Raw genomic sequence first — 27,999 nt, 5'->3', positions numbered from 1 at the left:
ACTAATATCAAAATACTGAAAAGTTTGCAAGTTACCATGTGAATTTTTAAAAACGTTCTCCTCCTTTGAGTATGCTAAAGCAGTAAATATCCCCTTCAGATGCCACTAGCACAGATAGTCTATATTGCTGCTACACTAGATTAAAAGCAAGTTCTTTCTAAAACTCTGTATAAGTATATGCATGCAGCACTGTTGATTTCAATGGAGTAGACCACATAGAAGACTAGAATTTGGCCCACAGGGTTTAACATTTAAAAAAATGTATTACTAACAAACATGACTAAGTATATTTAAAGAGCAGCTTCATGATTCTGCACAAGTGTTTTCTGAAATGGTCTAAAAGAAGGTCTAAAACTTACCACACAAGTCAGGTCTCTTGATACATCCACTAGTTGCTGTGCTACTTGCAAGTCCATTAAAGGCTGCTAAGCCATCAGAGCTGTAAGCTCTTAGGACTGACAACATGTTCATCTGCTTCTCCAGGACCTGTGGACCCTGAACTTGTTCAGCTTTCATCATTCCTTGTGCAGTTTCATGGGAGGATAGAAGATTCTGACTGTGCCACTGCTTTTCTGGTGCTTGTGGCAGTGGTGATACGAGCCCTTGTGCTGGTTGTGAGGTGACCATACTTTGTATATTGTCACCTCCTTCGCTGCTTTCCTTGTTTAGGGCAGACAACTGCTTATTCATAATATCTGGTTCTGTTTCAATGTCCTCATCTTCAATGTTTTCTTCCTTGGAAGACTCCATATCCTCAGATGAAGCTATGTCAGAAAGGTCATCAGTAGCACTTTTATTTACAGAGTCAGAGAGAAGAATATTTGGGTCATCTTCGGGTTGTGGTTTTATTTCAGATTCATTACGGGTGCAAGAATTTTGTGTTCCCATGCCAATAACACCAGGATAAACACCAAACTGCTTATAGAAGTCTGTTGTAAAATTACAAAAAGTGGATTCCATGTGGCTGGGCCAGGCAGTACTCTTTTGCTCTCCCAGGGTCTCTTTATTTTGTCCTTGGGTCATTTTCTCAGAAGCTGAGTCCAGCTGGCTAAGTATGTTTGAAACTACTGCCTCTTTGTTGGACTGTACGGAAGAGGGGAGCAAGCTCACTTTATTAACTGAGGCTGAAGCTTCTCTAGATTGGTCTTTGTTGTTCCCTATGATGTTGTCTTTACGTTTAGCCTTGCCCAAGTGATTGGCCTGGAGGTGCAGAGCCATTAGTTCCATAGATGAAGTTGTAAAGGAGCAAAATAAGCAGCCATGCCAAGCAATATTGTCTTGCACGGTAACAGATGAACCTGGGAGGGAGGCTGCATCTGGTCTTACGGATAAGTCAAGAGGTTCATATTGTGACTTTTCTGTTTTTCGCTGTGAGGACTTGCTACTGATCTTTTCCTCACCTCCATCTGAACCCAGAGCTTTTGCTGAAAGTGGATCTGACAGAGCTTTATCCTTCATTTCTTTTTCTTTCTTCAAAGAACTTAAGACAAAGCTGTCCATGAAAGCTTGCAAAGACCCTTGAAAGTTCACACCATTCCCAACCATGTTCTGGTAAGCACGGCCAAGTTCAGAGAAGTGTGTTCCTTTGGAAGATATGTCTGAACCCTTCATATTGTCTGAAGATACCTCAGATGACATACCAGCTGCTTGTCCTTGCTGATCTCCAGAAGACAGCATTCCTGACGTCCACTGCTGTGAGACCATGCCACTTCGGAAGTCGATACCAGGAAGCCCCTTGAAGGTTCCTCTCAGTATATCTGGTCTAATAAACATGGAACTTTTACTTGATGTCTCTTCTTTGTGTTCTTGATTTGCAGCCTGCCCAGAGAGTGGTCCTGCTCCATTCTGTCGCTCCCGATGGTGCCTTTCCAAATGGTACTTGAGGGATGCAGACTGAGTACCAGCATAATCACAATGTGGACACTTGTAAGGCTTCTCACCTATGTGTATGCATAAAAAGAGAAATACAAGAGAAGGGAGTTAACTGCACTTTGGTGTATGGATGAGTGAAGAAAAAAAATCAACATTAGCTGCATGAAAACAGGAAGATCTTACAGCTAATAATTCATTTTTTAAAAAGAAACGCCTTTAATTGAAGACTAATTCATAAACTGAATATTTCTAAAATGGGTTTCCAGAATGTGGGGCTATTCAGGAATGACATGGTATCTACACACAATTAGCCATCTTTTTCTTAATCTAACATGTAGAAAACTGTAGTAGAATTAAAAGCTATGATTATGAAAATGAAGCATAACAATTTCAACCACAGTAATCATTAAAAGTACAAGTTTAAAAAAAAGAGAGACAAAGAATGTAACAAATGGATGGTTGCAATATTTTGTGTATACAATTGCTCTAAAATTTGTTTAAATTATACACATGGAAACCATTTTTAAACCTAAAAATTTTATGGCACTGTTATGCAAGACTGAAATGAATGATTTAAGTCTTGCTCTGCAGTAAATCATGGATATAATTAGCAAATGGCATACTGCACAAGTAATTTATCATTATTTGGAGGGCACCATTCCAGAAGGATTCAAAGATCTGCAGACCTACTGCATTGTTTCTAAATAAAGAACTATAAATACAGATTCTATAAAATATTAATATCATTATACTACATTATGATTGCAACATGTAAGAACATATAGTTAAAATAAAAAGTAGTCAATAAAATGAAAAATCAAGTAATAAAAAGTACAAAATATACTTAGTTTCTTTATTTTAAATTAGCATTATCTACTGGCTTTTGCAGCCTTTTAAATTTGTGCTAATGGCAATTCTAATGTTCAAGTAGTAAAATTTACCTATCAGAAGTGCTTTCCTAGGATTAGCTCGAATAGAGTTTTAAAACATATAAGTTGATGTTCATGAATTAAGTATGTATTTTAGTCCTGTACAAACTTTTATTGTTTGTCCTATACTTTAAAAGAGGCAGCAGATATTACGTGCATAATAAATATTCACACATATATCCAAAAAGAATGTATGTCTAAGCAAACATACATCTAAATTTTTGCAGAGCACCTGTTAGGAATACAGAGCTCATTTTAAAGGAAGAAGTATAGAAATACTCACAAAAAGAGACAGAAATGTGAAAAACCTGCAAGCTGTCAATACTGACAATTAGTGCTATCAGGGAGCTCAACAACAAGAAGAAACTGTTTTCTCTACATAGCTTTTTCTCCTAAGTGGCCCAAAAGACAATGGCCAACCTCTTCCAAATGCTGTAATGGAAAAAATTTGTTTCAAAAACTTCTTCCATAGGCAAACAAGAAAAACAAACAAACAAAAAAACACTGTATAATATTATGTACTTTACCGAACCATCTGGAAAGTCACCCCTTTTCAAATATCCTCAAAATCTGATTAAAACAAAATTGAAAGGCTTTCAAACTTTCTGATTTGTTTAAGCTGCAGGCTCAGTTGAAAGTCGGCAAAGACTTGGGAAGCTGCTTCTCTTGCTGATCACAGAAACTTACTAATGAGATGCAACACAAGTCCACTCGAACTGACCAGGAAGGCTTATTGACTGGATACGTGGAACAGTAGGTGGATACATGCTGTAACTCAGACAGGGCTAAAGTGTGGACAGGGCTAAGGAGTGGAAATCCTAAATCCATGTGTAATCCTAAAGCTAAATGATGAGATGTGAGAGCTTTACATCAACCATGTTAATTGACTTTTTTCGAGAAGGAAAGCACAGCATCTCGAACAATAGGTGTTCAGCAGAGGAAGAGGTAGGAATGAACAATGTGCATGCTTTAGGCCTGGGTCCACATAGTTTAAGGGAAGAAATCAGGTTTAAACATTTCAGTGCAACTTCTGAGTCTTTCACAATCACCTGATTAAGTTCTGGTGCTCTACCACCAAGAAGTACATATGCATTCAGTGGGAGTCATGCACAGGCAAACCGTTCCTATGGACCTTGAGATGCATCTTGTCTGCTTGGGCTTCTCTGTCCTCAGGTGGAAGTCTGCACACATGTGCATGTGCGTACATACGCACACCCCCCCCAGTCCCATCGCAGGCATTTCAGGGTAGGGATAAGGGGACAGAAGACCTTGGCTGTCGATTTGTTTGCATTTCTGCAGGGTTGTTTGGGACTGTGTAAACCCTGACAGCTGTGCTGTCAGTCAGAACGTGGACAAATATTAACGCTGTTTCTACAACATGCACGTGCTGCAGTATTTTTGAGCTGTTTTCCATGATTTTTAAGTTTGTCCTCCAGTTACTGTCAATTACACAACTGTCACTAAAAGCCTCTGACACAACGGAGATACTTCAAGTATTGTCTAAGTAATCAGACTGGTGAAAAACAGCAGACTTTATAAGGTTAAATGCTCTCACTTTTGAGTTTTCACTACTCTTGAAAAGCCCTTCCACAACATCCCCTGTGCCTTTACAAAAATCTTTAACACAACTGTATTGATCACTTCCTTTTATTGTAATGATAGTTCAGTGTGTGTTTGCATAGCACATTAAGTGACACCATCAATAAGTGTCCCAGTATTGCAGGCACTATGTCAACTGCAGGATAACAAACTTATGGGTGAAAGAGAATTTTGTAATATAAACTGCTCTAATGTTGCTAAAATCATGCAGAAGGTGTTCAAAGGAATAAGTATTTAAAAGCAGGTATAAGTGAGTTAAAATATGCTAACTGGTAATATTTTGCACTAGTGAAGTACCTTCGGTCTAAAGTACTGGGTACAGCAACATACTCTTATTTTGAATTGCAGAGCCCTGAAGTCATTGCATTTTCCTTTTGAAGGCCTCTCCGCTGAGTGAGCTTTCTGTTAGCAGAAGAGATCTGGACACAGCTTGCCACAAACGCCATACACACTGGACTGAAATAAGACACTGACTGAGATGGTATGATAAATTGTGTATGTTCAAAGAATACGAAAGGAGTAAGAGAGCAAGGGCACACTTCCTGCCAGAAGATAACGATAACCTGTTTTTATCTCACACTTGGAAGAAAGGTTTCAGAGAATTCATCCTAGTGTAATGATTACCCAGGTTATATTGCCAACAGCAGCATCTGGATGAGTTATTTAACACTTAATATCAGTTCACATAAATTAAGGTTGCCATGTATGAGTGAGGGAACATGATTTTTTCAAAATAATTTTCTGCATTTCGTATCTTAGAGTCATTTTTCATTGTTCACAAAGACAATGACTATCCCAATCTTGCTAATTCTCCGGTCCTGTTTTCACCCCTGCAAACCCTTTCAGAGTGGAGTAGAAAGAGTGAATATCCCAGTATGTACAATAAAAAAAGCATCTTGTAGAGAGCAATTTATCTAGGCAACATAATCACAGTTCTGATCTATCTACCAATCTGATTTTACAAGACACAAGACATCTCACAAAAACTATTTTATATCAGGATACAATAAAACAATAAAATTCAATGTTGCTTGTAAAATCTGAACAAAAACTTGGTAGATAACTGGAAACAGACATGTTGCCCGGTAGAAACAGGTCTATTTGTATAGTAGGTTGCATAAACAGTGAGGATGTATAACCTACTACTAGTCCTTCTCAAAATGCAATCTGATCATACTAGTCATAGGAATTATCTATGCTGGGAGACCACAACCAGATTACAAATAAATTTACACAGTTTAAGGCCAGAAGGGACAATTATGATCGTCTAGTCTGATCTGCTGTTCAAGACAGGCCAAAGATGCTCACATGGTAAGTCCTGCATCAAAGTCAGAACTACAATTTGACACAAAACATACTTGTCTTAGTTTAAATGTGTTCTGTTTCAACCACAGCAATGAAGAAGAATCCAACGTGTCCTTATGTAAACTATTTGACATGTTAATTATTTTCGCTATTCAAAATGTGTGCCTCATTTCTAGTTTGAATTTGTCCTAAGTCTGTTTCCTGTACTGAACCTCACTACATTTTTTCCATACCACACTAACCAGATTTTTTAATCAACAATCCATTCGCAGAGGAAGGGACTTGCACTCACCTCTCCACCTTCTCTTGCTCTGGAGTAGAACACCCTTCCCAATTTTTTCTATGTCCTTTTAAATTATGGGTTCCCGCTGAAGTCTTAATGAAATTTCAACTTGATATTATTCTCATAGAAAAACTGTTCATATCCATAGCTACAGCAATCAGCTAACAGCTTCCTTTCTGTTGCTTTTCTGCCATAATACTAGGCCCAGTTCATCAACACCTCTAGTATTTGTTCTTTTAGAGTTTGCTGATTTAAAATTCATATTGTTGAAAAGAGCCCACTTGACTATGCAACTAATCAGTCCCTCCCCGTGATTTTTAGCATTTTACCATTTTTGTGCCATTGGTAAATTTTATCAACAGTGATTTGATACTCTTCCAAATAACAATGAAATACCAAATAGACTGAGCTGAAAGCGCTGCTGTGGAACTGCCAGATTATGTACAACTTTTCCTGTGTATACTGTTGGTTTGGGGGCAATGTCACATAGAACAAGTTATTTTCACAAGCCTTGAGAGAAACTTGAGAAACTTGATAAAACTTACTTTCATAAAATGAAATTGACTGGCATTAACTATGTTACCATTTCTTAATTATTTACCAAATTAATTCTGTAATTTTACCTAAAACTTACATCAATGGGTAGTCCATTTATAATTTCAAGGTCTTACTATTCTTTGGGTTTGGAAAAACTAGAATAGCTGAAGCTTTTTTTTTTTTTTTTTTTTTTTTCCTAAATGAATTTTAATGGTTTGGAGAGCTCTTCAGCAAGGGTTTTTAAGACTTTATATGCAAGTTATCCAGTCTAATTCATTCTAAAAAATATTAAAATTTAGTGGGCTACAGTGTAACAGCCTCACTACTTAATGGCAGAACTGCATCACTGGAAAATACTTATAAAAGCCCATCATGCTTATTTCTGAGAACAGAGCAGAAGAGTATTTAGTCTTCCCTACCATAATAATTTTTTTACACATATTGGCCATTACTAGCAAGATACCAAGTGTTAAACCTGCAAGATCTACAGACGTTACCTTGTACTCTGTAACCCTAATATCCGCGTACATATCTTTACTGTTTCTTTTAGTTCCCCTTACCAAAATCTCTGTACTTCTTAACTGTTGATTTATATTTACTACTGTGAGCTTATTTGTTCATTTTTTATACTTAACATGCAGCTTTTTAAAAATCTGTAATGCACTCTGCACATCCGTTCCCCACTGAATGCCCTCCCACCTTTTTTAAAAAACAGATTTCTCATGGAGTTTGCCTGTGGGCTGTGCCTCTCCGCTCCTCAGCACAGTGAGGTCCATGCATCAATTCAGGAACCCCATACCTAATGCTCCAGCAGGCAGTAACAGGGTTTTGATGGATACTCGGGGACAACGTGTGTCTCAGTTGGATCCTATACATTTCTAAACATGCTATAGTTTTCTTTCATGCAAAGCAAATGAAATCAAACATCTTTTAATTCCAGAGAATACTGCTTAATGAAAATATTGAAAACATTTTATAGCATTTTTATTTTACCATTGAAACAGTTATTTATAACCTATTTTATCCATTGTGCAGTAGATATTTTAGAAATGAATTGCTGTATGGTTTAATTAGTTCATTATTATGCCTATTCTTACATGGTAATTTCTTTTATCATTCTAATCATTCACTTCACACTTTTTAAACCAAATGGAATATCAAAAGTTCTGTAGGATTATTTTTGGATCCTGCACATGTTTCACCACACAATTAATCTGTTTGTCAGAAATACTAGTTAACTTCTTTTCTTTACTACTTTCCTTTACTAGCTATTTCTCTCTATTATATATGATTAAACTACTTCTACCCTTTAAGAGGACAGGCTTGTGATGCTTTTCACTCAGTTTATTAAAGATTTTTAAATAGTGCACTAGGTATTATGATAAAATATTTTAATTTGTATAAAGTTTTATAATTGAATATTATCATTTATTTATATCTCATCTACAATATTTATTTAGTCTTTTTACATGTCTTTACTTAGTTAAAATGCAGAGAGATAAATGCAGTTTTTCCTTTGCAGGGAAGATTCAGTACATTAATATAAACTGCACGCTAATTCCCCCAAAGCATATATATATATATATATATATGTTGTAAACCTGAAGACTTTTTACACAGCTGCTTATTGCTAAACAGTGCCTTGTCCAGAAGGGGACAATCTGTGTCTCTAATTGCTGTCACTGAAGCTGAGATTCATTATGTGACTTTCCCATTAAAATGTGAGCATTAATTTGTATAATGAAATATCACCCACTGCAGTGTTCATTAGCCATGCCCTACTGTATACTGCACATTGTTAGCTACCTAGAAACTGTAGTTAATTTCACTAATGGATATTTCCCTACTTAGTGTTTGGTAGGAAATTTATACTGTAACATTACCTCTTAAACTTTTAAGGAAATTTAAATTCAATCAATTATTTTCAACAAAAGTTTGGGACGTCATTAACACAGGAGAAAAAGCATTCCTGTACAATGTTAAGGATGGGAAATCTGGAGAAATCTACAGAAATGAAAAGTCCTTTTAGTTCTTCTTAGAAATGTAAGAATAAAGGATGTTCAATACCAAAATTGTCTTCTCTTGGAGCACACATACCCATTTTCCTTAATTATTCATGTTGCTCATCCCACTACAAGAGCCTTCAGAGAATGGCAACAGGCAGTCTTTTTTTAGGAAGAAAATGTGAATTGAATTCATTTTAAACTGCACCATTTTTACTGTATTTTATCAGTTAATCTAAGCAGGTTTTGAAATTGGCTAGTCACATTTCCAAGGGAAACTACAGTTAACACTGTAAATATAATACATGTAATACTTGTAAAATGTGTATCACCCATATCATAACATACCTTCAGATAACGGACACAACCTTGCTAAACTGCTTCTTTCTACCCATATCTGTTTTAAGTTTCTTCAGTTTAGCACAATCCAAACCATTTTCAGGGCTATACTTTGCTCATGCACGTTATTCTGTTTTCATCATACAAGGGATTTAACTGTGCCATTGATACAGTAAATATAACTGAGCACACAAACCCAAACTGGTCCACATCTGCAGCAGTTTCTGAATGCTAATGTGAAGTGCAAGAGGTGCTAGAGCCCCTATGTAGTATGTTGCTTGCCAAACATACTTTTATGCTATTGCAGAACATAGCAAATTTTAATTATTTACATTTAACTGTTTCTATGCTGTCCAAAGTTCCAGGCATATAACATAAAAATAACACATCTAATTGGTTTTGGTGGGAATCGAGAATGCTCAAGAACATACAGAAGATACTCAGCTCCTTGAATGATGGAACCCTACATTGCTGCCTGCAGAGGGGAAAAATGCAAAGTCCAGATGTGCATATTATTGGTCTGAGATATTTTATATAAGAAAGTTTTCCTTCTCTCAGTCTAAGCACCTCTGAGCTGTCTGTGTTATAACCTTCACAGCTCTATTACCATTATTTTATAACCAGGAAGCTGAGTCACAAAGTGGCTAGTCCACCCATTTTACTGTGAGTTACAACCTGAATCCAGTTTTTTCTTTTCCTAGACAGATATCCTAACCACTGGACCCTCATGCCTTTTCAAACGCCATCACAGACACTGTTCTGAAATTATTAAAAGAAGAATGACACTATTCTCTGGCTGGTTGGAAACAGAATACAAAAGATATTCAGTCCTGGAGAATTGTATAAGTATGGGGTCATAACTAAGCAACTAAAATCACCAAAGCATTCAATTGTCTTTCCTAAAATATTCTATTTCATTAATGTGATATACTTTGAATTTTTGCATTCTCTCTCTCTTTTTTTTTTTTTGTTTTTGTTTTCCATAAAATATTTTTGGGTTACTATTATTCTTGCTGGGTTCCGAAAAAAATAGCAGATCTATTTATGAATTTATTTTTCTTCATGCTTTGCAAAAGTCCATATTCACTATAATTTTAGACATAAGGTCAAATTTTTACTTTGATCGGTATAGCTTCAGTGTTTTAACAAAATCTCTTCCCAAATTCACATGGGGCACATACACACCTTCCCTGTTTCTGTCTCTTTTCACACTGAGTTTTTGTGAGTTGAAGTTGGTAGTTTTGAAGAAGCAGGACGACACAGCCCATCTCTATCCCCTAGTCAATATAAACAAGTAATTTAGGAGGGTTATGGGGTATTCTTTCTTTCCTTTCTAAGCCATGAGGCTCTAGAAGATTTTGCCCTGAGAGTTCTTCCTCTCTTCTGTCATGGCTGTGCTAAGAAACTAACCCTTCAACTGTTTTGAGAGCAAGAAAGAGGATAAACTCTGATTTTACATAATTATGCCCTTTTCTTTTCGTACGGCAACAAGCAGACATCATATCTTATTCTCATCCCCTTAAAGCTGTTCAAGGGTGAATATCATTGCACTAGAAAATAAGAAGAAACCTCTACAGTGTTGGCACTCAAATGAGTTTTTGGTATTTTGTTATTGTTGTTGTTGCTGTTTTGTTTTGAGAAGCTTCTGTGATAGCAAACTACACAGACACTGAGCCCCTGTGTTGAGAAGGTTGCAACCATAAATATCCAAAGGAAAAAAAAAAGCAACCCAAGTCACTAGCTAATTCTTTTAAAACAGAGCATAGCTTCCTCCTCTTGTGAAGGATTGAACAGCTTCTCTAGCTTTTTTTGGGCCAATTGCCACAGAAGCACCTCCTGGCTGGATCAGACTTTGGGTCTTGTGTTGGCATGCGTACCAAACCAACCTACTCATGTGCCTCCAAATACACAGATGTTCAAAGGAACCTGACTTCTGCTGAACTGCTTGAGCTCATCTCTAAAAAACAGGTGCTGTGAGAACAAGAACAGTAATTGAGTTAATGTAGTGGAGAAACACAGTAAAGTGTTTTTTATCAGTCAGTTATATGATCCAGGCATATAATAAAGACAGAGTGTGACATAAAAAGCAGGAAACTGTCCTTGTTAAGTATGAGCTAACCAATATTTATTTAATAACTGGTATCTATTACATCATTTCCATTTACTGCAGAGCAACTTAATTTTTATTTAACAACTCTAGTAATTTGCCAATTTACATTTTTATAATATTTATTACGATTATTTCCAATATGTAAAACCCTTTTCCATTTAAACATACTCTTGTCATTATTTACAAATACTTTGTTCTCAACCTAATGGAAATTGATCTTTATCTATTTTAAAATTATAATGCCTTTTAAATGTATTGCAAATGTTGTTTCAATAATCTATGATTGTTTGTTTGTTTTTTGTGTGTATTACTTCATACATGCTTTAGTTGTTCTTGTTTTAATTTTGTTTAGTAACTTTTAATATACAATTTTTATGGAATACTTCCATTTCAATTAATTTACTTTCCATTAGTTCTAAGCCACAAATACCAAATGCATAATCATTGACATCTTTATAACAACAAATAAATGACCACTATATAATAAAGCAAAAGGAGAGATGGGTATACTCAGGTTATTTTAAAGAATTTTCCTTCACTTCTCCACTAGCAAAAATGTCAAATTGTTTAAACCTCATAGTTACAGGATTATTTCCCAATAAAATAACTACAATGGTTTGTTTTTACTACATTAGAGAGCAAATACATAGGGTTTGCAGTTTTATTTTTCCTACATCCTTTATATTTCATTTTTCCTACATTCACTAGTCCAAGATATGGAAAAGAATATTCCTGCCCTAAGCAGCTTGCAATCCAGACATACTACTTTGTGGGCCAGATTTTAAAATTCAGATCAAACCATTGTTGTTAATTCCTATTCCACAGTCCAAAGAAATAAAGAAAAAAAAAATACAATGAAGAAACTTTCCCATCTCATCACTGATTAATTTTTTTTTCTTTAAGCAAATTTCAGCCTTCATTTTCAAGATTTCAAAATCATGTCTTACATTCTCAAACCCAATATTAAGCATTACACCTGTGCAAGAACACAGAAGTGTGATTGCCAATTTTGGGAAGGGAGGCAAATACTGCTTATCTGCTACCTCAGTGAAATAAAAAAAATATGGTGACATTTTTCATGCAAGAGGTACAAATGAAAAGTATTTCTTCATGCATTTCGTTTTATCTGTCAATTACAAAAATAGCAGTAACATTCTGAAATTCGTTTAAAATATCTTAAAAAGAAAATGAATGACTCCACAACTGCACTGCCCACTGCACCTGTTTACAAAACCAAGTGTCCTAAATCTCCAGCTTTGCACACTCTCCCAGAGCACACTGCAATACCTAAGACTTGGAAGAAAACAATATCAGGTTGACCATGGACAGAATCTCTAGTGACGTCAGCAGGACCTGAGGATGTCAACATTGTATGTCAGATCCTAACTATGGAGATAGTAAGCCTTCCTAAATATATGCTGTGTCTCTGTGTGAACTCTACTGTGCACATATACACTTTTAAGCAAACATGGTATTATAATTTAAATGGAGTGGTTACGTTTTTTTAGTATCTAGAGCAGTGACATACAAAAATAAAGAATCTAGATCAGTAGTAAGTCTCAGTAGGGTAGAAAGACTGGTTTTCATATTAAAATAAAATGTGGTAAGATTTCCCATGCTGCAAAAACATGGTAAGTATTACTATGTCCAAGTATTACATTGGGTTAGTTCTAGCACAAAACAAAACAAAAGCAAACAAACAAACAAACAAAAAAAAACAGATCCATAAATTCATATGAACAGTGAGAGGTTACAAATGAGCACGTTAAATTGAACAAAAATAGTAACTGAGCAAAACATACAGAATCCCTAAGTAGATGCTACAGAAGGCCTTTGAAGCAGTTAGTATAAGTAAGTGTGAAACCAATAGGCTTATGCCTATTGAAGGACAAGGGTAATTGAAGGAAACAGTGATGAAGTGGGGAAGGAGACAGAAATAACCTCAACTGGGAAAAGATGATTCTAGTAAAGTGGTCTTTATCCAACAACACATTCCTTGTGCTTTTATTTAAGACTGTCATATATCTTTCTCAAAAGACTCTCCAACTAATGAGTCCAAATCTACACTGGGAATTAAGGCTTCTAGCCACATATTATGTTAACCCCCATACACACATCACTTGTGTCGACAGTGCTCCGCTCCTCTTGTTCCTCTCACCTGTATGTATTCTCAAGTGGACCTTTAAGTGATGTGATGTTCTGAAAGTTTTTCCACAATATGGGCAGTCTTTCATGGCAGAACCAAGGCTCCTGTCTCTCAGTAAAGCTGGCTGTTGAACTCCTACAGATCTCCCAGCTTCTTCTCCAATGTCTGCAACACAGAAATGTTCTCACATCACTTCAGCACGTCAGAAGTTGTTCTCACTAAAACTGCTAACAAAACACAAAGTTAAACATGTCAATACTACACCTGCCTATTTCATTCGTTAAATCTGACAGAATGCTGACATTTCATGTATTTTCTTGTTATTCTCTTAAATTATTTCATCTTTCCTATCATCATTTTAAGCAGCATATGGTACCTTTATATTGAACTGAATTATACAAGAAAAGAAACAGCTGTGTCAGCAGCTGGTTTGATTTCTTCTTTTGCTTAGTTCCTATTAATTTTTCCCAAAAAGTTTTGAATTGTTGTTTTGTTGAATCTATTTCATTATAAGTATTGTAAAAATGTGCATGTTTTTAGAGAGAAAAAGGTTGTATCAGCATGTAAAAACGTCCCATAAAAATCAAATTGCAGTGATGAGTCCAACAGAAGTGGCAATGCCTACACACAAAGCTAACCAACTTTCCTCTGCAACACTTCAACGTTAGAGTAACGACACCTGACCTAATATCACGGGAAAGCCAATGGAAAAATTGGTCAGATGAGGGGGGATTCCTTTGCTCTCTCACTCACAGCTACTGAGTTTTCTCCTTTGAGCTTCATGGCTGCAGTTACTCTTTGCTTTGTAATACAATGGATGAGAGTCCAGGACATCTTTTCTCTCTCCTGACATAAAGAAACAGTCATTCTCAGCCACCCTGAAGAAGCTGCTATTATTCAAGCAGGCTATGGACAAAATAACTTGCAAAAGACTGATATAAATATTACAAAACATTGAGCATTTTTAAAAAGTCATTACTTAAACCACAAAAGACTCAGCTATCACCTTGTACTTGCAGGGTCATGTAACATCACATATAGGTATCAATTCACATTATCACCAAAGAGTATCATGGCACATGTTGAAATTCTGAAATAGATTTACAATACTGGCACACCACAGAGATACAATACACATTGACACATTACCATACCTGTGTGCAAAAGCTGAGCTACGAGGTCTGTATTGAGGTAGGGAGTAAATAGTTAAAACCTGTGTGCAAAGTCTTGACTATTTCAACCATAAACTAGTGACTGAAAACGCTCTGTCTCTACCCATTTGATACATAACTAAAGCTGTCAGGAAACACAGTGCAGTTTACACAGCATTGCCTCTTAAATGGAACTGATGGAACATAAGAAAAATTTAAACATTTTGCTCTAATAAGAACTGCTCACAGAAGAGCAGAGACCCAAATACCACATTGCTGGAAAAGGTAAAACTAACAAGAATTTCATTATTTTTTATAAAATGGTTACTCTAAATAATTTCACTTAAAACTGAAAGAAGGGGGTGACCGAAAAAAGAGAAAAGAAAGAAGAGAGAAAGAAGAAAGAAGAGAGAAAGAAAGAGGAAAAAGTATAAATACTTATCTTAGTCACATATGTCATCAAGCTATTATTAATAATCAACAGGCAAAATCTGATTCTTGATAATGACATTCTTTAATACTTTCTGATTGCTCTTACACTGCAGAATTATGGCACACTATTTCGGATACAAGGCTTGTAACTGTCATTTTGAATTATTCACATGTATATAAAGAAATATAATGCAGAGTTTATTTTTCCTTTCAGAATCCAGGAAAGCGTACATAGGTGCTAGTCTGTAATTCCAACTTTCCCAAAGTGTTTAGACTTTGCACTTTTTTTCTCCTCAATAGTTGTATATAATCACATCCTAAACTGCTTCAGGAGAAAAAGAATTCCTGAGTGCAAAAAACCTTTATGAAGTGCAAAATACGGAATGTAGATAATAAATTGTGGGATTTTATTTTCATTTTCAATAAATACTATATGAGCATTATAGATAAGTATATAGATAAAGCTAACAAGCCACTCAGGAGGAATTTACCGAATAAGTCTACTAGTTATGTTTTGCTAAATGTCACTCTAAATGATGGCCTGTTATCCATCTGCCTTTTATCTTTCTATCTAGAATATGTGTGGCCCAATAAGAAAGAATAAATTTGTAAGATAAACAGCTCGCTTTGCAGATTTAAGAGTCTAATTTTCACTTTACACAAAATTGATTTTTTTCAAGGCAGCGAGATGATGGAGTTTACTCTAGCACTAATCCCTCTGAAAAAGCAAACTGAAAACAACAATGAAGCAAAGAATGATGTGGGTGGTCTGAAGAGTTTTCTTTTAGATTTAAGTAGACATACAGTAGATAGCTTCAAAGGCTTAGCCCCAACAGGGGCCTTACCTTGAAGAATTTTTCTTCCCACAGTGAGAGCATTCCTAAGACTTTAAAGCTGGGCTGAGGGCTTTTCTTTTGAATTCCTCAGCCTACAAAGCCCACCGAAGCACTAGAGGCCATCACTACCTGAATGAACAACATCTAAATCCTTTTATTTCCAACAATGAAAAGATATGTTCAAGGATGCCATCTGTCCCCATCAAATGCTACCTCGACTTCTTACCATGGCCCTGTTTTGGCAAATTGTACCTATTTGTCAAGGCACTTAAGTTTAAAATATGCTTAACTTTAAAACACACATCTAATCGCTGTCAAGTTTTTTATACTGATTTTCTTAAAACAACTTATGGAAAGTGAAGGGGGAAAAAATGTGAAACAGAAAAAGGATAAGTGATTAGCAAGGAAAGAGTCATGAGGCAAACTGGTGATTATAGGTTATGCCAAAAACAATATATGGGAAGAATGAAAAATCTTCCACTTTACCAATAATAATTTCTGCTGCACCTCGGATGTGCCCCTTTCTCCTGCTTTGTTACCCCCTTCCTAAGCACAATCTCAGTTATGTTAATGCGTGCAGAACTGTGGCAATGTTTTACAGACCAGCAGAACTAAGATTAGCCTCACCAAATCCATCTAATATATGACTTACTTGGGATTTGAGCTATGGTTTTCAGGCTGCTCAATTCTGAGGATAAAGGATCAGGAAGGAAAGAGAACAGTTACTTATCTTGCAGTCATTGTGGTCCATTGAGTTATGCGGTCTACATGATGTGCACTCGATGCACATGAGATTAGGCTTCTTTTTTTTACTACCTACTTCCATTACAGGCAGGTCTACGTCCTGAATGTCTTCCTGCCCATCCCTACCTTTCCTGATTCAAGTGCAGGAAATAACAGAACTGGGTATGAAATATTGTGTAGAGTTACAGGCTAGATGCAAAGCTTCCAAGCTTTATATCTGAATTTACTTTCACTGAGCTTTTCTTTCACTTTGCTCAAAGCAAAAGCCACATGTAGAACTTCAAAAAGCAACATTCAGTTCTAAATAAGAAACCTGTCTTTGTGTCAGAGCAAGGAGAAGGCCACATCTGTGAGACCTGCCACACACAGCCAGCAGACACGCAGATACACCTCCTCAGCATGGTGCGCAGCCATGAAGCAGCTTCTAGGGGTGATGTGCTGGGACAACTCTTGTGTACCATGCCTTGGGTGACCATAAAGTCCCAATTTGTTCTGCAGCCACTTGTGTGGCCAGCTGTAAGTGCTCAACTCAAGCTGCGCTCAGTTTGCTGTGGAACCTGTCTCTGGCACAATGGGGTTTCATCGGAGCAGCCTTGAACTGTGCCACAGTGAAAAGGGACGGGGGATAGGCTCATGGCCACAGGCGCACACAGAGGCAGGTAGTTCACACCACCCCTAGCACAGCCATCCACCCACCTGCACACTGTGCCTTGAACAAATAGCAAAAACATCTAGGCTTGGCTGAATGCTCTTCACAGCTTATAGGTGGTGACAATCCCCTATGAAGGACTCAGATGCAACAGCCAGTGGCTTTGCCTTCAAGAGCTACTGTCCTGTAGCATTCACTTAGTGACAGCCATGGGACGAGTACAAGAAAAGAAACTTCACTTTAACATCCATATCAGAAGGTAGTATTTAGCTACATAGTCAAAGAGCTGATTTGGCCAAAACGTGAACGAGTCTACCACACAGACTGAAATGAAAAATGAGCAAGCTGTAAGATCAGTATTTGCAGGACTAGCTGCAGGACTAGCCCTTCATCAGACAGAAGTCCCCCTCTCTGGAGAGGAAGGACAAAAAGCCAGCACTGGAGAGGAGCTCCACAAGGCTTCAGGCTGTGTCCATATCCCCTGCAGTATAGGAGATTTCCTCAGAGCCAGATAACACCAGGAAGCAGTTTTGAGCCAGGAACATTTTTACAATAGCAGGTTAAAAGAAAGTAAGTGAGAAGTACACTGATGAATCCTTTTTTTTACAGCAAGTATCTTACTAGGAATCAGAAATGATCAACTCAAAAATGAGCTACTGTTACAGCTATCAGTGGCCTCAGCACAAGGACCCCACTGGGGCACAATGCCAACTTCAGTGGTATTTCTAGAAAAGAGAAGACATACATAGGTAGATGACAAGTCTGTGTATTCAGAGTCAGTCATATGAAGAATTTTTTGTTTGTTTGTTTTTTAAATTTCTGTATGTTTTCTGTAAGACTGGCCTACCTTTGTGGGAGGAGTTTATAAACTTGATTAGAAAAGGACTGATTGTTTTGTAAAAAGAGGCATGTTTTCAGTTGGTTAGGTAATAGCACTGACTTTTGTCACACGAGCAGCAAATATTAAAAGGAGCATCTACATATATGTCCCATAAATTTTACAAGAGCATTTATTTGCTGCATGAAAGCACAGGGATTCACAAAGAGGTACTTTCATGTTCAAAGGAGCTAAATTGCAGTCCTCACACAGACTAAATTATCAGTGGAGTCAGTTGGAATTTTTCAACACAAGGATTGCCAAATTAGCCAAAAACAGGCAATCACATGGCAAAGGTAATCAGCTCACAAAATAGGTAATCACACTTACAAATACGTGTTTACTCTTGCACGTTTTTCAGTCATTATTAAAGAATCCTTTGAAAGTGTGGACAGAAGCCTTTAAAGATGCACATAATCCCACGGTTTTGTATATTTCAGAAATTCAGAATATTTGCAGTTCTTTAAAGCTGCCTTCAAAACTTAATGAAACATAGTGCAACATGAAGTGGCAATGACCATGGTTATTAAAAAAAAAAAAGAAAAAGAAAAAGAAAAAGAAAAAGATGTATAAACCACCCTGATAATCCCACTTGTGTACAATTATTTACTTTAGCAGGAAAAAATATATTCTGAATCGAATGTCAAGAAGAGAGTTAGAAGATATTCGATATTTTAATCCTGTCACTGCTGTAATCTTTATGCAAGTATGCCTAGACTCTGACCACCCTGTTTCCTGGGAAGAAGTAAAGAATACAAAAGTTTCTGGAAAAACATGCTTTACCTTTCTTGCCAATTCCTTAGAGAAAACTTGGATAAGATTGAAAATAGTGGAAAATAGAGTTATAATTAATCTTTTTTTTTTTTTTTTCAGCTACCTGAAGTAGCTTCGATAGTATGCTTAGATGTGAGACTAGAATCTGCATCAGTGCTTACAAATCTGAAATTAGAATCCTGTTTGCAGATGTTACTACGCATTTTGCTAGTGAAGTTCATTGCTTAAAATAAAAGCCTAATATTACTGAATATTACAGTTATATTTTAGGCCTCCAGAAAGAGTTACTAATGTCTTAGGTCAGGAACAACTTGCTGTCTCTATTGTTTCATCAAGGATTTAGGTTTTATAATGACCATATATGGGAATCTTAAGCTGTTGAGCATTGATACAGATTGGCAGAGAATTTGTTTAAACAGAGAGCTATTTTAGACGAGAATTGGAAAGGAGGCCTACTAGTGAGAAAACAGCATTCACATTGTTTGTATTATTAGAAATAAAGATTATACCAAAGGTTCCACTGGTAAATAAAGAGATACCACTTCTGCCATCAGACTTCTCAGTCAGCCTTCCGAACTGTGCAAGCAACCGAAATTCACAGACTGCCTTGCCTGTGCTACCAATGCATGCTTTAGCAGATTTAAATTTAAAGTACAAGCTAAATTAAACTGAAGTAAAATGCCCACGTCAATTTACACCAGGAAAGGCTTGCCACATCTAGAAATGAGTACACAGCAGTTATAGCCAGTACCATCAGCTACAAGGGAACTCCCTAGGAGTTATTTCAAGCTCAAGAGAAGAGGAGACAAAATATTTTAAGCAATTTCTTAGTAATTGGCATGCTGGCAACTTTGGACAGCACATACACCTTAAGCTCATACTTTTGACACAGAGGATGACTGGTGGTTTTCACATGCCATGGGTTGCACAACACTACAGCATGTATGCAAATGTTGGTAATATTGCAATGCTTTTTATTGCAATGCTTTTTTGTGTTGTACATATTCTAAGAAATATGCAAGAGTCTGTATATACAACATAAAGAGACACAACAGACACTTGACCAAAATTAAGCTGTTTATCACAAAATGTTTCTTATCCTCTTTTCATTTTAATCGAATTCCCTACAGAGTTTTTGCTTTGAGGTCCTAGTAGTCTTACTTTGCAAATTGTTCTAAATCTTTAAAATAATTTTAAAATAATTATCTTTTAAGATAATCAAAGTTAAAACACAGTTTCTGAGTACATCTTTTTAGCTGTCTGTTTTGTTTGAAGAATCCTGTGACCAAAAGACAAAATCAGATACAGTACTTAAAAAACCAAACAACAACAACAACAAAAAACATGTTTAATTACTTGCCATTAACTTACAGTGGATCTGTTTGGACTGAGAATTCATATTATAAACAAAGAGTTTTTTGAATAGACTATTTTTTCCAAGAGACCTTTACTCTTTCTTAAAAAAAAAAAAAAAAAAAAAAAACTAAAAAGTTAAGTATCTTATAATTTCTTTCATTTAACAGTTGGCAGAAGGAAACTCCCAGATGAACACTAGCCTGTGTCTTTCTCTTTAACCAGCTGAGTGATCCAAGCTTTTAATAAAGCTGTTCCAATTATTGTAAAAGTCATCTAGTACCTTATAGCCACAAATATTGACAGTTTATTGCACAATGCATTCATGACATTTGAAGGTCACATCATACATAAACTTTTATAAAAGTGTCTGGAACAAAGAGATGCATGATTAGAAATTACATCTTACCATTTTAGGATATGATTTTATACTTATTTAAAATGAAATACAACGTACAATTCAAATTGTTAATAGAAAAACAAAATAGTTCATTTGCTGTATTGTTTTATTAATGAGTGATACTTAGTTCAGTTGTACAAAATCAACAGAATGTAGTCCATGCCCCAAGAAGATTACAGTTAAATATCACTATCCTGCAAACCATCACATATTCTCTTAGCTCATCATAAGAAGAAAGTAAGCTTGAGACTTTGATCTTTCACCTGTATACCTCTCCAGGCCTACAGAACTCAATGATGCTTCAACACTTAGATTCGAATCAATATCTTAGCATGTTATTGAAATACTCATTCCACTAAAATTGAATCAAAATGAGGCTGAAGAGAGTATAGAAGAAATTTTTGGAATGTAGGCACATGAAGGCATATTGAACATCTTCGGATTGTTTCCAATGCTCATGACTTTTAGGGCTATTGTGAAGTGCATGCCCCAGTGATATAATTAAAAAATGCAATTTATGCAATCAGACCAAAATCCTTCACTGAAGTAAACAAACATCAGGAATACACAGAGATCACCACTAGAGATCACCTGTAAAGTCCAGCTAATAAGAGCTGAGTTTACAGCAAATGACTACGTTGTCCCTACTAATACCATCATTGCTACTTTCTTCCAAAATCCTGTAAATTTTTTTTCCTAAATCCTTTATGTGCAAGACTCTTGAACCACACAACCCCTTCACTGGCTTTCCAGTTCAGTTACTCCAGTATCATGGCTTTGATATCCTACTTCTTTAATTTGACTGTATAGATCAAAGCTGTTAAGATCCTAAATCACTGAGTTTGCCAGATGAAATTCATGAAATTCTACTAGTTTTTGTATAATCTTTCTACAAAAAAAAAATGAAGGCTTTAAAACAAGATGTACTTCTTCATTTATGGAACAATGGATCTGGTTGCTATCTTGAATGTAACATTAGTTACTCACAGTGATGAGCTTCTGTTTGCTCTTATTTCCTTCAGAAGTGCACATCTGAGCTGCCAGGACACCTTATTGTACTTCTCTGTACAGAACATATTTATTTACAAATAAGGCACTCTTTGGATCACCTGTTGTGGGCTTAAATATGTACCTATGGATCTTTCCTTGGTGCATTGCCAATGTTCCTTCTCATCTATCCTCAGAATTTACACTAGTGCTCACTTGCGCTTCTGACAGTAACGCAAGCTCCCAAACCTTCCATGCAACTGACTTTTCCATGTTTTTCTCCTCTTATTTTTTAAACAGGCTTAGAGTATTCTGAGTTCTTCCCCAATGCTCATGCCAACAACAGTCTGCCTTTCACACGTTAGCCTGTCTGTCTCACTAGTTTTCCTATCCAAACCCCGACTCACACGAGTTAGCTTTGATCCTGGCCTTAGATTTGAAATGGGCACTTGGTTATTGACCAGATAGGACGAGGTCCTTCTACACTTCATACAGATTGTTTACTGCTTTTGGAGAAAATTCCAATAGGGAATGTCAGCAGAGAAGCTATCCAACTGGACCATCTTTTGGATTTGTATGTGTTATTTGTAGGCAGGTGTTCAGGTACCAGATGGCCTTAAAGCCCATACTACTCAGGTTATAGCAGCTTCTGCAGGCTGTCTGCATCATATTCCCATCTCTGAGATTTGCAGAGTGGCTACATGGAGCTTGATAAACACTTTTACCTACCATTGCTCTCCTGATGCCAAGGCTAGATCAGATATCCAGTTTGGGAGAGTTGCCTTACAGTCCCTCTTTAATTAAGTACTCCTGATCTCCCACTCCTGGGATGGATTGCTAATGCTGATTAAGCTCCAGAAGTAAGGATCTGCGGAGGCAATTTCATGAGGGAGAAAATGAAGTTGCTAGCTAATCGACTAAAATAACCATTAACTGGACTTCTGTGAATGAATATATTGCTGCCTTCTTGCTTCCATACTTACCCTGTTTCTTCCACACTTCAGCATCTCTACATACCTATAAACCAAACAGGAAAGGCGTACTTCATTACAACCTCTATCTTATTCCTACTTACTGCACTTACGGGACAACAGAACCATTTGGTACAGGCCATACTTAGAAGAAAATGCAAGACCGTCAGTAAATTGTAGAGAAGATGGTGAATCTGGATGGAATAGAGCAGTACAGAATTCATTTCCTGTAACTTGTCCAAAGTGCCCCAAAATATAGAGTCTCTGAGACTCTAAAAAGTGGAAATTAACAACCAGCTCCACAGAGTTTTCAAAATTCATTAAATATCTTTTAAAATCTTTTGAGTCATTGGATGAAAATATTTAATAACTACACAGGCCAAGTTTCACCTTGAGTTGCTGGGCTTAGACAATAAAAAATAAATAAATAAAGATTTCAAGTCAGAACTACAGACTTGGCCACATTATAAGTAGGTCTTGGGGCCTTAGGTATTATTGCAGAAGTTTTTTCACCCTATGGGTTAAGAAACACCCTTTTCATAATTATTATCATATCATAGGTTGGTAAAATAAGAATAGAAGTGCTGGTAGCACATTATCAGCTTTTATAAAAACTTCTAATAAAGAAAAATGTAAATTACTGAAAATGTCATAGGATCAGCTTTCTGTAGACCCCAGTAAGAAAGAAACCAACACTAAAATCAATCTCATAAAAACAACTGTACAGGTTAAAGTAGCTAAATTACTAATCTTCCCTCAAGAAAAAGAAAGAGAAGTAATGTCTGTCATTGCATTAAAAAATTACTGATTACAGAAGTCTCTAAAAAGTGGATAAGGTCACAGTGTGTGATAAAACACTTGGACAGATTGTGACAGTACAGACTTTATTTTCTTAAATTTAACTTTTCAATGTTGCCTCCAAACTAAATGACTGTTTTGAGCTAATACAAAATACCTTTGTAAATAATTTTTCTCCCATTTAACTTATTTGGTACATGCCACTTGGGTATAATTCCCAACTTCTTTCTGCATTAAAAAAGTCATATTTGAAGAAATACTTATAAGCAATCCTGAACTGCTGTGACTATTTTACTAGCAACCTCTTTCTAAAAATAAAATATGTTAATTACATGAGTTTTGCTATAATGGAAAAATATTGATTAAATTCATTACTTCTAGTGCTGAGAAGGGATCCTTTAACTGCTTAGTATTTTTTTTTCCTCATTGGTTTCACAGTGGATTGCAGACATATTGGGACGAAGATGTCTTTAAACATATCATATGAATGGGCTCATTAGTTATTTTATACTAATGATGCATCTCAAAAGGTACAGTAGTAGGTCAACCTGTACCTGTATTTTGTAAAATAGCCTTAGAGTACGCTAACATTAAAATGCTATTTGTAGGCTATAAAAGTAAGAAATAGTGCATATGGAGCTCATATATCAATAATCCAATCTCTATTTTCTACTATGAAAATATACAATTTTCATCTGAACTATCTGGGTACAGAAAGAGGAAAAAATACTGTATTTTGAACACTCCTCTGATTTAGCTGAGCTTGTGGCAATAGCTGGTTTGGGCATAGGCTTCAGTATGCTGGAATGATCTTGAAACTAATTTTGCATGTGTTGGAGTTGGACTGTGGCCATGCACGTCAGTATGCTGGAACAGAGTTATCTAAATCCTGAGCCTTATTTTACATGTGCTGGTGTTGGACTGTGGCCCTGCCATCTTTTAGTTCTCCATCTGTAGATATCAAAGCCAGGGTGTGCCCGACCACTTGCTACTGCTCACTGCTTTCCTTCCACAGGCCTCTTGTGAGCTCCGTGCTCGGCAGCTACAGCCTTGCACCTACCCTCCCACAGCGGTGGGACTGGGAGCTCTTCAAAGCCCTGGCAGGTCTCATGAACCTTCATCTGAAGTCTCTTTTCTGCAATGGCTGGCCTTTCACACCCATTACATTTCTTATATCACTGTAATCCTAGCTAGTTATATACCACATCGGGCATGAGAAATAACTTCTCAGACAGATGGTCCCTCAGATTCAGTGAGTTAATTCCTCTTTCAATACTAGGTAAACAGCCCCTTATTTAGATTTAAGCAATCTATTGAGATCACAGCTCACAGACTTACAGAAGGTCTCAGAGTTTTCCTGACATTACATTTTCCCTGTGACCACTGTGATTTAAGTCCAGACAAAAAGCTAGAAGCTGTTTTCCTCCGGGGAAGGGGATGAGAAAAGAAAATATCAGGTGTTTAGAAGCAACATTCCTTCAAAGATACAAGAAACACTGGCTTTACATAAAGTTGCAGTACCAACAAAAAGGCAGTAATGCGTAGTACTGAGAAAAACAAAAGCAGTTGTACAAAATACTTATCACCCTAAGGTGAACTAGTAACATGGTACAGTCTGACTGTAATGTGGTACAGTTTTTGAATGCCTCCTTCCACTAGTTCACTGTTCTTCCACATTAGTTCACCAGCAAATATATATTTTAGCCCATCAGGACTATTTATAAAATCAGGAAATAGTCCACACTAACATTTCTCTACCTGAAATTAATAACATTTAGTCTTTATGAAGCCTACCAAACTGAAGAAACAACTTCACAGTAAGGTCAAAATTGCACATTTGAGTGCAGACCTAGGTCTTTATTTTATTTTATTATTTTATTTTTTTTGTGACTAGTCAGACACAACTTAGTTAATTAGCTGCATCGGAGACAGACTTATTTTAGGAGAAGAAGGGTTGTTCCATTCCTTTTCTTATTAGCAATGTACTTTCTCAAATTCTATTTCTGCAAACTCCAATGCCAAAAGAAATTCAAAAACCAGGTAGTCTGCATGCACAGAAGCACCTTTTGTTTAATAAATAATTCAGCCATGTATTTCTTTTTAATTTAAAAAGGGTCTGACTGAACAGTCAACAGAGTGAACTAAAGTTGGCAAAATACAGTGTTGAAAAATTTAAAAGTGTATTCAAGGCCATATTCATTTGCTTCACTTCTGCACTGGAGAGGCAGACTGCTGAAGTTCTACCTTTTTTCTTTTCTTTTGCCTTTTTTTTTTTTTTTTAATTATACACATACAACCAGGCAACACTCCTTTGATTTTGAAACCTTCCTTGTCCTAGAATTAGTCTCTCTCTCTCTTTCTGTTAACAGCACAACAGCAACTTCTCCTTTACCTCATGAACATCACCAGAAATTCAGCAAAAATATTCTCACAAGACCCTCTGCCATGCCTGTAAGGGTCAGGCATAGCTACTGAACATCTTGAGAAACAAAAATACAGGAAAACATTCTGGAAATATTCCAACCATCATGTAGGTGTTAGTTCCATATATTAATAAGTGTATGGTAAGGTACAGGAAACACATCCAGCTGCAAAAACCTGCAGATAATGATAAAATGAAATCAACTGAACACATAACACGCTATTGCAAATGCATACAGATAGTTGCAATCAGTTGAGTCTATTTGGTACTGACTGATCTTCTTGAAGACAGAAGTACATACAACTATCACAAGTATGAATTCACACACTTGGTTTTATAAGACAAAATTCCTAGTAATAAAGGATAAGAAGGAACAAAATGAAGAGTCAATTTGTCTACCTAGACTTCAGCACCAGAATGTTCAAATGATTTTCTTGAATCTTAGGGCAGTTAGCAGTGAAAAAGTGAGGCTGTGGTGAAATCTCCTTTTTCAGATTCCTGGAGATCTACCCATTCCCCCCCAGTACAACCCAAAGCAGCAGCAGGTACATGAAGTCTTCTTAACAAAGTCCAATCTTTTAGTCTCCACTCTGCTTAGTGGTTGTACCCTTTACTGCAAATGGCTTTACTGCATTTTGCATTTTTTCTGATCAATGCCTTCTGCATCACTGACCGTTCTTGTAACCATCATGAAATATCCACCAACATGAAATTACCAGTTGGATTTTCATGACATCAAATACTGACATAAAGAAATCCTATCTCAGAAAGGTCAGATCTGCAGGAAAGATCTTTACAGGGAAAGAGAGTAGGGGAAACCTACCCCTTACAAAGTAGCACTGATTTTAAAGAAAAGGACTCCAAAACATCACATCTTTCAGAGCGGACATATTTATTTTCAATGCACCTGTTAGAGACAGAGGATTACACATAGGTCATGTTTGCAAGAGACAGGAGTTTCACAAGTACATCTTGAAAAATTCCATAGGATATGGAGGAAGAGCAGCTTTTCACCATTTTTTCACTATCATGAACAGAAGTAAAATTACTTGTATTATATAAGATAAAAACATTAAACAGACTAGATGAACACTCTGGACAGGCAGGAAAATTGATATTTTTAAATGAAACTTTTAACACCTTGGTCTTCTGTGACAAAATTACCCATGAAATATGTGCCCGAAAAAATCCCTGAATCCCTGACAATTTACAAACAAAAGCATCAGGACAACTATAGAAATGTAGACAAAAACTCCTACCCTGCAATTCAGAGGGACTTAAGATTTTAGTTTTGGCCAATTACTAGCTTAAATTAAGACACTGTGTAATAAATACCATCTCAATCAACAGACTAATTTAAACTGTGAGAATGCAGGCTACTGCATTTGTGGAAACACGTTTCCGTGTCTTTTCAGGATGGTACTAGTGGGAGCCGCTTCAATAGCCTGGCAAGCCCATGCAGAATTTGGTACGTAACAAACTGGTTTGCAACTGATTACATTTGAAAGCTGTCTACCCTGGAACTGACCAATGTAACAAAGTAATGTATGGGGTTGAGGAAAGGTGAGTGGCAGAACAAAATGGTCAAATGAAATTGAAATAACGTCAACAATTGTACTACTACTGGTCCTTTACTGGCTACAGATAATTGATATCTTGCTACAGATATGCGTCCAGTCATGGGAGTCACAGGTATTTGTCTCAAAAAAGGGATCTTATTGACTACTGGGCAATGGAGCTTTCTGATAGATGCTGAAACATTCTAAGAAAGGGTGAAAAACTAAAACCTGTTGCTGCTGAAGTCATTAACTCTATACTGCTATCCTAGGAGTTTTATCATAAAACTGCAGCCAAAGGACATTAATCAGGACAGTAGCATCATGTATTTAAAATAACCAATGATAGAAAGATTCAATTTAGGAAAGGCAGCTCTGGTACCAGACAGGACAATGGTGAGCACTGGAGACCAGTGGGAATGGCATTCCAGAAAAGAATCGCTTGACAGAACATTAGCTAATGTGCTGCTGCAGCGAGTGCTGTTCAGTTTTCTTGTTGTTGTTGTTGTTTTTTTTAAAGTATGAGATTAAACACACAGTCTCTATGATGGCAATTTCTATTCGTAGTTTGACAGCTAAATGCTGCAATGTTACTTGAATCTCCTGCCTCTTACATTTCAATTTTTATTTAGGGAAAAATAGTATGGAAATATATTTTGTTATCTATTTGAAAAGACACGTATGTAATCCACCTATGATGATTGCAATTTTTGGAATTAAAACTGATCCACAACAGCAACATTTTAACCACAGCTATTACAATAGACCAAACCAAACAGTGATTCTCCATACATTTATCTTTATCCTGGTAATAGCTTCTGGAAAGACTTCTGGATGAGAATGCTTTATACTATTAAGCCTTATCGAAAATGTTCCCTGAAAAGATGTCTCTCAAAACCACAGTCAAAGCAGAATTATCTGTAGGA

At 36.4% G+C, this 27,999-nt stretch overlaps 1 protein-coding gene across 1 annotated transcript in view; it reads right to left on the bottom strand.

Annotated features, from left to right (window-relative positions):
* The window catches only part of ZNF536 (zinc finger protein 536), a gene marked incomplete at its 3' end in the record, with an annotated part of 201,361 nt that overhangs the window by 123,872 nt on the left and 49,490 nt on the right, over positions 1 to 27,999 (bottom strand). Inside the window, exons 3-4 of the mRNA XM_084294944.1 lie at positions 13,136 to 13,288; positions 360 to 1,940 (exon numbers count right to left, since the gene is read on the bottom strand). Of these exons, the coding sequence (XP_084151070.1) occupies positions 360 to 1,940; positions 13,136 to 13,288 (1,734 nt within the window). The remainder of the gene's footprint in view (positions 1 to 359; positions 1,941 to 13,135; positions 13,289 to 27,999) is intronic.

This window comes from Netta rufina, assembly GCF_964035555.1.
Source record: "Netta rufina genome assembly, chromosome: 13".
In the NCBI taxonomy this organism is placed as follows: domain Eukaryota; kingdom Metazoa; phylum Chordata; class Aves; order Anseriformes; family Anatidae; genus Netta; species Netta rufina.
Note: the sequence above shows the minus strand (reverse complement) of the source record. Positions and strands in the feature narration are given on the sequence as shown.